Consider the following 9,432-nt stretch of genomic DNA (forward strand, 5'->3'; position numbering starts at 1 on the left):
AGCAATGTGCAGTTTATCAGATTTATGAGGCCCAGTACCTTGGAGCGCACCCACGTCCCTGTTATCGATCAGGCAGCCGAAGAACATGGGCACTCAATATCAGGCAATGCAGGTGCAATAAAAAGAGAGTGACTGTGTTTGCAAACACTTATTTTAGTTACCTTCTATGCTGAGTGTGAACACTGAACACTGTGATGAGTCAAATCACAATGGCAGTGTCTGTACAAGCAAAAGCATGCTATGCATTTTAACGATGCATGATAATGCATCTTACTGGAGGTTAAAAGTTATATGTTTCCAGTATTTTAACCTGATTAGTGTAATGCACAGTTAAATGCAAAACGTACTGGGACAGGGACATGGTTTTTGTTGTTTTGGCTCTGTATTCCAGCACATTGGATTTCAAATAAAACTCTGAATGACAAGTTCAAGTTCAGACTGTCACTGAGGTTAAATTACATCCATATCGGGTCATCCGTGTGGGATTTCAGAATCACAGCAACGAATTGCTCTCCACTTTCTTGAATGCCAACTTAAAGAGTCCTAGTCACCGTCAAAACTAACAAAGGAAACCCACAAAAAGCCGAGCCGAAGAACTCGCCTTTGGCATTGTATCCAGATGTCCTTTGTTTTGATAACAGCCCCCGAGTACCGCTGAGCTTTGGCTATGCAGTAAGGAAAAACCAAAACTACAGAAGGGATCACGATAAAGACACACAGCAAATTCACAATCTTCATTCCCAATGTCCAGAATCAATTTCCTGCCAAAATTGGCAATGAAAAATTGGCAATGAAATCCCCAGAGAAATCAACCCTAAATTTGCTCAGAATGACCACTGTATCTATATGCATGCTGTATATCTGTACTGTCCATATACCTGTGCATTATAATCTGTATCACTGTGTGGAGAAAAGCTTGCATGCGCTTTGCTCACATGCAGCCTCTTCCTTCCCTGTGTCTCATGTTGAAGAATGAGGTCAGAGGTTAAACTGCTTTTTGACTGGAAGTGTGACCCTGAGAGAAGCTGTCCTCACATGTCCTCCAAAAACAAGCAAGCTGGAAGGCAGTTCCCCTTTCTGCAAGGACAAAAATAAACAAACACAATCTTCAGGGAGACAGGGAATTAGGCAACAGCCCTGAATAACAGCCCTTACTTTTGTCACATTGAAGAGATACAAGGAATACAGCATTTGTCATATTTATGAAAAGAGCTTGTATCTGAGGCAAAATGGCGCATCTATTGCAAAACAAAAATGACTTATTTGGCTTTATCAGAATTTCTGTCCCTTGCATTTACCAGAGGCAATTACATGATGTGCTGACACTGGACACTAGATGGGGTGAGAGAAGCTTGAAAGTTATTGCAGCATATAATACTGTATATAGCTTGACCTATTAACAATACAATAAAAATGTAAAAGAAACACTCCCTTTCCAGTGAAAGCTGTAACAGCGTATCTTTTAAAATATTCCTACTTAACTGACAATGTATTCTTGAATGTTACCTTCACTTCCTGCCGCCCTGCGATTGGCCGTAGGATGTGAAACGCTGGATGTCCTTCGGATGAGTGGGCACATACAAAGTCTCCAAGGACATATCATTGTGCAGCCTAAGAACTATACACCGCCGGTGTGAATTATTTATTTACTTTCAGATTCCCCTGATGTCCATCTTCTCAGAACGCTCGGTGACATGTAAACACAGCCTCCCGTCTTGCCGGTGTGCTTAACAACAGCAACAAAAAAAAGAAAAGAAAAAAAAAAAACGCAGAATCAGGAAAATCTGGTGGGCAGTGACGTCAACTTCAATAACATGGGCAAGGCTGTTCGAGGGGAGATGGAGCACCGTGTCCCAGACCCGCGACCTTGTCCAAGGCCCTGTGACGTCACACGGCAGATGGGTCCTATATTGGTGGGGGAAGGACAGGCGGCCCCCCTTCATTTCGGCTTTTTGGGCGAGTGAGGAATGGTGGGCCGCTGGACGTCCGACGAGGTGCTCGCTGCCCCCGCTGTCCTGCTCCTGCCCGCCCTGGTGGTGCTGCTGACGGTGCTGGTGGTGCGGAGGGTGGTGGGCAGGCGGGCCTCTGCCCCCTCCCTGCCCTGCCTGCCCTCCCTGCCCATCCTGGGCAGCCTGCTGAGCCTCAGGGAGGACCTGCCCCCCCACCTGCTGTTCACCAGCCTGGGACGCAGGTACGGGGACCTGTACGCCCTCTACCTGGGGCCCCACTACACCGTTGTGGTCAACAACTTCAGGCACGCCAGGGAGGTGCTGCTGCAGAAGGGGAAGGAGTTCGCAGGGAGGCCCAAAATGGTGAGGACTTAGGCATGTGTCTGGCTGTACACAGAGAGGAGAAGCATGCTGCGGTCCAGCTGGTGTTCGATCTGTGTGTGTGTGTGTACGCGTGTGTGTGTGCGTGTGTATGTGTGTCTGTGTGTGTGCGTGTGCATGTGTCAGAGTTTTTGTGTGTGTGTGTTTGTGTGTGCGTGAAAGACAGATAGAAAGAGCGGGGGGAGAAGCTTGCCATCAATTTTTGATTGCTGAAACAGATGGGCATTTTTGCTATTGTCCAAAAGCGACTACAGTCCCAGTAAGAAAAGTGGGAATCTAGACAGCCTGAGAGGCGAAAATCTAGATTGAGAGTTATGTTTTGACATAAACAAGGTTAGCTCAGGTTCTACCTGGATATAACCTAGCTATGTCCCAGTCTGCTGGCAAACTATCAACCAAACGTAGCCAAGTTTTCACCTGAACACCTCACCAGTGTTTAGAAAATAGTGTAAGCAACCCTGGCTATCGGCAATAACCATCCCCTCCCCATCCTCTCTGCCAAGGTAACCACTGAGCTCCTGAGCAGGGAGGGTAAGGACATCGCCTTCGCGGACTACAGCCCGCTGTGGAAGTCCCACCGCAGGCTTGTGCACTCCTCCTTCTCCATGTTCGGAGAGGGCACCAGCAAGCTGCAGACAATCGGTGAGGTGCGCTGCTGGTCCGGTCAGCACTGCGCTGATGCTGGACCTCAGGCTTTTACTTCTATATTTAAAATTAAAGAAAATTAAGAGGAAGCATTTACAGAAGTAAACTGCAGTTGTAACTAAAACAAGTCACAAGCATAACTTTATATGAATCATATTTTCAAAGGAGTAATTCAGAGAGATAGTAAGTTTTACAGCCCTTGCCTTTGTAATAATACTGCAGTAGGAATTATTTTGAAATGACTGATAGGTGTTGACAGTTGACAGTCAGCACTGCTTACCCTCTGGACATGTACCTATTTATACTTTACTTGATTTATTTGTCAGGGACCATGTACTGTGTGTTTAACATAAATATTGCAATTTGATGTGCCATATTTAGTTAGTGGTAATCTTCAGAAAAAATGTTTCTGAGTAGTAAAGAATATATTGACCAAAGCAGTGCTACACATTACCTGTGTCTATCTAAGGAACAGGAAACAGGGTTCAGTCTGGCAGGGCATGGGAAATGTACTACAGCCTATGACTGCCTACAGTCATACGTGACTGCTTCCCCTGCATGAATGACTGTGTCACGATGACCATAGGCGTTCTATCACAGTGCTGCTATGACTTTGTCACAATGACCATAGACATTCTATAACTGTGCTGCTATGATTGTGTCACGATGACCATAGACGTTCTATCACTGTGCTGCTATGACTTTGTCACAATGACCATAGACGTTCTGTCACTGTGCCGCTGTTCTGCAGTGTGCGAGGAGGCCACCAGCCTGTGTTCAGACCTGCTGACGCAGGCGGGGCAGCCCCTGGACCCGGGCCCGGTGCTCATGCGGGCGGTGACCAACGTGGTGTGCACCCTGGTGTTCGGCTCCACCTACCAGCCCCATGACCCTGAGCTCAAGGTCGTGATGGATTACAACACCGGCATCGTGCAGACCATAGCCAGGGGAAACCTGGTGGACATCTTCCCCTGGCTGAGGGTACGCGCCCCTGACACACACTCGGTGCTTTATTGGTGATCTAATAAAACTTTAGACTTTGTGACTGTCTCTCTGGAGCATTGAGGTAAACATGTCTGTGCTCAATTCCATTTCAAATCAGCCAGTTCAGAAAATGGAAAACACCCAAAATGCTCCATCATGATTTTTAAAATGAATGATTTGATTTCAGGTCAGTTCCTGAATTGAGTGAATTGAAATGGAATTGACATCAACTATGAAGTAAATTGTTCATAAAGGTCATTCAAATGCAATGTTCAAACATTCAAAGCAAAATGTCTCGCAAAATGTGTTGAGATTCCGACTGTCCTGTTTTGCCAACAGATTTTCCCGAACAAGGACCTGAAGAGACTGAAAGAGTGTATTACAGTGAGGGATGAGCTGTTGAACAGGAAGCTGGAGGAACATAAGGTGACAGAGGAGAGCAGAGCTGGCTGTGAGCTTTACAGTTTGTCATAGGTGATAAAAGCGGCATATTAAAAATAGGACTGATGAAGTATTAGTTTGGATAGTTTATACCTTCCTACAATGTAAAAGTATACCTGTCTCCACTGCAAACAGATGGCCCCACTGTTCCTGCATCAATATCCAGCCTCTGCACACATGTTTTCGGTTAGGATTAGGGATAGATTAGCGAAGCATAGATCAGTTGTACGATGTCCCCAGAGGTCTGAGCTATGCTGGTTTTTCTTTATACCTTAAACTCAGCACCCACTTCAGACACAAGTAACCAGGTGAGAAGTGTTAACCGTGTCATGAACAGTTCTGATTGCTCTCCAGGACCTGGGCTGCAGTCCCCTGGCCTAGCTCAAGGCTGTGCAGTGCTCACGCTCACGGTTTCTGACCCTCCGCAGGCTGCGCAGTGCTCACGCTCACGGTTTCTGACCTTCCGCAGGCTGCGCAGGCGAGCACTTTGTGAACGCGCTTTCTGACCTTCCGCAGGCTGCGCAGGCTGACGCTTGAACGCGCTTTGCCCTCGCAGGCTGCGCAGGCGAGCGCTTTGTGAACGTGCTTTCTGACCTTCCGCAGGCTGCGCAGGCGAGCGCTTTGTGAACGCGGTTTCTGACCTTCCGCAGGCTGCGCAGTGCTCACGCTCACGGTTTCTGACCTTCCGCAGGCTGCGCAGGCGAGCGCTTTGTGAACGCGGTTTCTGACCTTCCGCAGGCTGCGCAGTGCTCACGCTCACGGTTTCTGACCTTCCGCAGGCTGCGCAGGCGACGCTTGTAAGGGTTTCTGACCTCCGCAGGCTGCGCAGGCGAGCGCTTTGTGAACGCGGTTTCTGACCTTCCGCAGGCTGCGCAGTGCTCACGCTCACGGTTTCTGACCTTCCGCAGGCTGTGCAGTGCTCACGCTCACGGTTTCTGACCTTCCGCAGGCTGCGCAGTGCTCACGCTCACGGTTTCTGACCTTCCGCAGGCTGCGCAGGCGAGCGGCGGCTCCGAGGACCCCCGGGACCTGCTGGACGCGCTGCTGAAGGGCAAGAGCAGCGCGGGGGGGGAGACCAGCATCACGGACGACCACGTGCTGATGACCGCCGCGGAGGCCTTCGGCGCCGGCGTGGAGACCACCACCACCACGCTGCTCTGGGTGCTGGCCTTCCTGCTGCACAACCCTGAGGTGCGTTCAGCGAGTCCCACCAGGCAGAGAACGCCTCTGTGAACGCCAGACCAGGTGCCCTCAGAGGCAAATTGCTTCAGAAGGGGTTTGACAAAGAGGCTATTGCGACCTCTAGCTGGTGGAGGATTGAGGTACAATGCAGGAAAACAAGGGGTGAAAAACTGGTGGCCCCACCTATAGGTATATGGAAATTATACCCCTAGCCATGGGTTTAATAATTCCTTTGGACCTTTTTTGCTCATAAAAGGTAGTTATTAGTACCGAAAGAAACTTACTGTACCTTTATTTTCGAGAGTGCCCCTACAAGATTACCCAGGTGCAATGGGAGTGTGACCCTGCAGTGCGTGTCTCACGTTGGCCCTCAGGTCCAGGAGAAGATCCACCGGGAGCTGGACGAGCAGATCGGACGCGACCGCTCACCCACCCTCGCGGACCGGGGGAGGCTGCCCTACCTGGAGAGCACCTTGAGCGAGGTGATGAGGATACGGCCGGTCAGCCCCGTGCTCATCCCCCACGTGGCCCTGCAGGACACCAGGTAACCATGGAGACGGGGTCGTGGGGGGAGGGGAGGGGCACGCCGTTAGGTGATTGGGTACCTGGAGGGAGCATGCCGTTAGGTGATTGGGTACCTGGAGGGAGCACGCAGTTAGGTGATTGGGTACCTGGAGGGAGAATGCTGTTAGGTGATTGGGTACCTGCAGGGAGAATGCTGTTAGGTGATTGGGTACCTGGAGGGAGAATGCTGTTAGGTGACTGGGTACCTGGAGGGAGCACGCCGTTAGGTGATTGGGTACCTGGAGGGAGCGTGCCGTTAGGTGATTGGGTACCTGGAGGGAGCTAGCCTGGGGCTCACCAGTTTCCTCCCCCTCCGCCCTCTACCCCCAGCATAGGAGGCCACCCCATCCAGAAGGGAACCCGCGTGCTGGTGAACATGTGGTCCATCCACCACGACCCACAGCAGTGGGAGGAGCCTGAGAGGTTCATGCCAGGTAGGCCGATGTTAATAACCACGAGGGAGACGAAAGGCAAAAGGAAGAGAATGAAGGGAAGAAAGAAAAGGGGAAAAACATAGGGTTATACATTAATTTCAGTTATTATCATCTCCCCCATTTCCCTCTCTCTCACTCAGTATGCACCCTGTCTATGTCTGTCCTGTCTGGCTGTTCAGTCTGCATATGTCATTCTACGATTGTTCCCATTGTTTCCATGTGTTACCAGCATCTAAAAGGGTTAAAGCAATATTAAATACGGTCTGACGTGTATTTACCATGACATTACTCTACCTGTACACTATCCTGTTTATCTGTTGATTGCTTCCTCCTGCCACCTGTTGTGTGTAATCACAGTGTACCTGTTCTCCATGGTCTGTGCTCTGTTTTGGGTTCATGTTGATGAGGCGAGTTAAATCGCCCTTGTTCCTCTTTTCGCCCACAGAGCGCTTCCTGGACGGCGAAGGTAACCGCTTCTCCCCGCCGTACTTCCTGCCCTTCGGGGCGGGGCCGCGGGTCTGCGTGGGCGAGTCCCTGGCGAAGCTGGAGCTCTTCCTGTTCGCCACCTGGCTGCTGCAGCGGTTCACCTTCAGCCTGCCGCGCGGGGTCCCCCTGCCCGACCTGCAGGGGCGCTTCGGCGTCGTCCTGCAGCCGCTGAGCTTCACGCTGTCCGTCAGCCCGCGCTTCGCCTGGGCCGCCGACCTCGGGGTGTGACGTCGCCGCGCCGACGTTTCCATCACCGTGCCGACGTTACCGTCACCGTGCCGACGTCAACTCGCGTGGCTGCATTGAATCGGTTTATATTTTTTAAATCATGAAATTTATTAGGCCTACAAATAAGGTTTACTGCACAATGCACTCACGCATTTCATCAACGATTGTTAAAGACCACTTTTAAGTGCCTCGGATCAGGTTTGACAGGCTATTCAGTAAGCCACTCTTATTACATCATACATGCTAAAAACAACCCAGTTGCCTAGATTGGTAGGCAGACTCATACATTATGATTATGGCTCAACTACCTACCGTATATCAAATCAGTCACCTTGAAAGAAAGTCAGTTTTGCATGAATTCAAAGAGTGTTGTTTTTTGATCCATATTCATTAGCTTACGCTATAAAATCATACAGCTTAAGACTTTGTACCAAAATTCAAACTGTTATTGTTGCTTCAGACAATCACATTATCTTGAGTAATAAGCACACGGGAGTTTCCTTTAATCTTTACTTCCTAATCAATATTATGATTTATTTGATTGATTTTTTTTTTGTTCGTTTGTTGTTGTATTTATTGTGATCAGAATCCTTTGTAATTGCTGTTCAGCGTACTTGTGATGTCCCAGGTTTGGTTAAGATAACCGGATCCAAAGTCCCACACCTAAACGCTACAGGTCAGCAAGGCCACCAAGTTCAGTTCTCATATCAATAATCATAACACATCACGTAATCAAAACATTATTCTGTATATGACACTTATCTCTGCATAAACACAGTCATGAAAGGCCATTGGCCACACTAAGGCACTACATTAGAATGCCATACTCCTTTAATTACTTTATTGTAAGGCCATGTTTTTAACAGGTCTGTTCAAACTAGAACCTAACTCTGCTCCATTTTATGCGTCTTGTTTTTTTTCCTGCAAAAGCAACCAAACTCTGCTCAAAGATAAAAATAAAACACTCACAATGGGGCTGTATGAAACACTTTATTTTCACACGATTTATATTCGCACGTTTATTTATGTTCACAGGGTTGGCTCATGAGCAGAGCTGGCTGCCGAGCGCGACAGACAAACACACAGACGGACGTTAAAACACATTCCATGTAAAACTTAGTACCTGAAGGATAATTCTGTTAGAAAATAACTCACCAATCTGGGAACAGAGTAAAGAGTGAGGATAAAATTAGGGACGAAACAAAACAACGAATACCTCTATACTACATATCAAAGGTCTCCCCATACCATCAAATTAAAGAAAACAACCCATACCCCATATCATCAAATTAAAGAAAACAACCCATACCCCATGTCATCAAATTAAGGAAAACCCGTACCCCATATCATCAAATTAAAGAAAACCCATACCCCATATCATCAAATTAAAGAAAACAACGTACCCTTTACTATTGAAGATGGAGTACATCATCTTAACCATCACATTCAGCAACAGTCAACAGTACACTCAAGAATCAGTGCCCTGATAGTGATGTCATAGTGATGTCACTCCCTTTCTTCTTTCTGCCTGTTACAGAGACTGAAAGGTAAACATGGCAAGATTAAAAAAGGCATTATACAAAGTAGATCTGAGTGTCCTTTAAATAGTAGTAGTGTGTGAGATCTGAAACCTTATCCTTGCACCATAGAGAAAACAAACCAAAAAATATGCTAATATTTAAACAGTCAACCATGAAATTATTTGATAATACGCACATTTATTCCTGGTTCTTTTGCTTTTTGGTTTCAGAAAATATGTATGTATTAAAATACCAAACGTTGTTTATTCCTAGCAAGAGCACTATATAGTATATGTATAGTATATAAGCATAAACACTCCGCTTGACCCCTCCCTGCAAGCTTGGGCTACAGTCTGAAACTGTAAGATTAAACAAGATTAAACAAGGTAACAGTCTGCAACTAAAATGGACAGAACACGGGGGGGTGGATGTCGCTGGTTGCTGATGCCCCCAAAACAATTTCACACAATGCATCACAAAACATTTCCCCCGTGTGAATACAGGGTCCAACCTTTTTTTTTTTTTTTTAATGTTTTTTTTTCTTTTTTATTTTATCTTAGCCCGAAATGATCTTTAAAGACTCACAGGAAAATAACCACGTCAACTTGATCGGTGGCC

At 47.5% G+C, this 9,432-nt stretch overlaps 1 protein-coding gene across 1 annotated transcript; it reads left to right on the forward strand.

Moving 5' to 3' along the window:
- Positions 1–1,935: 1,935 nt before the first annotated feature.
- On the forward strand, positions 1,936–8,269 carry LOC135260072 (steroid 17-alpha-hydroxylase/17,20 lyase). Its single transcript, XM_064345222.1, has 8 exons — positions 1,936–2,312; positions 2,834–2,972; positions 3,727–3,956; positions 4,299–4,385; positions 5,391–5,591; positions 5,957–6,126; positions 6,477–6,580; positions 7,026–8,269. The coding sequence occupies exons 1-8, from the start codon at positions 1,968–1,970 to the stop codon at positions 7,292–7,294; spliced, it is 1,545 nt and encodes a 514-aa protein (XP_064201292.1). The 5' UTR covers positions 1,936–1,967; the 3' UTR covers positions 7,295–8,269.
- The last annotated feature ends 1,163 nt before the right edge of the window (positions 8,270–9,432 follow it).

The sequence above is a fragment of the Anguilla rostrata genome, chromosome 7 (genome assembly GCF_018555375.3).
Source record: "Anguilla rostrata isolate EN2019 chromosome 7, ASM1855537v3, whole genome shotgun sequence".
NCBI classification, from domain to species: domain Eukaryota; kingdom Metazoa; phylum Chordata; class Actinopteri; order Anguilliformes; family Anguillidae; genus Anguilla; species Anguilla rostrata.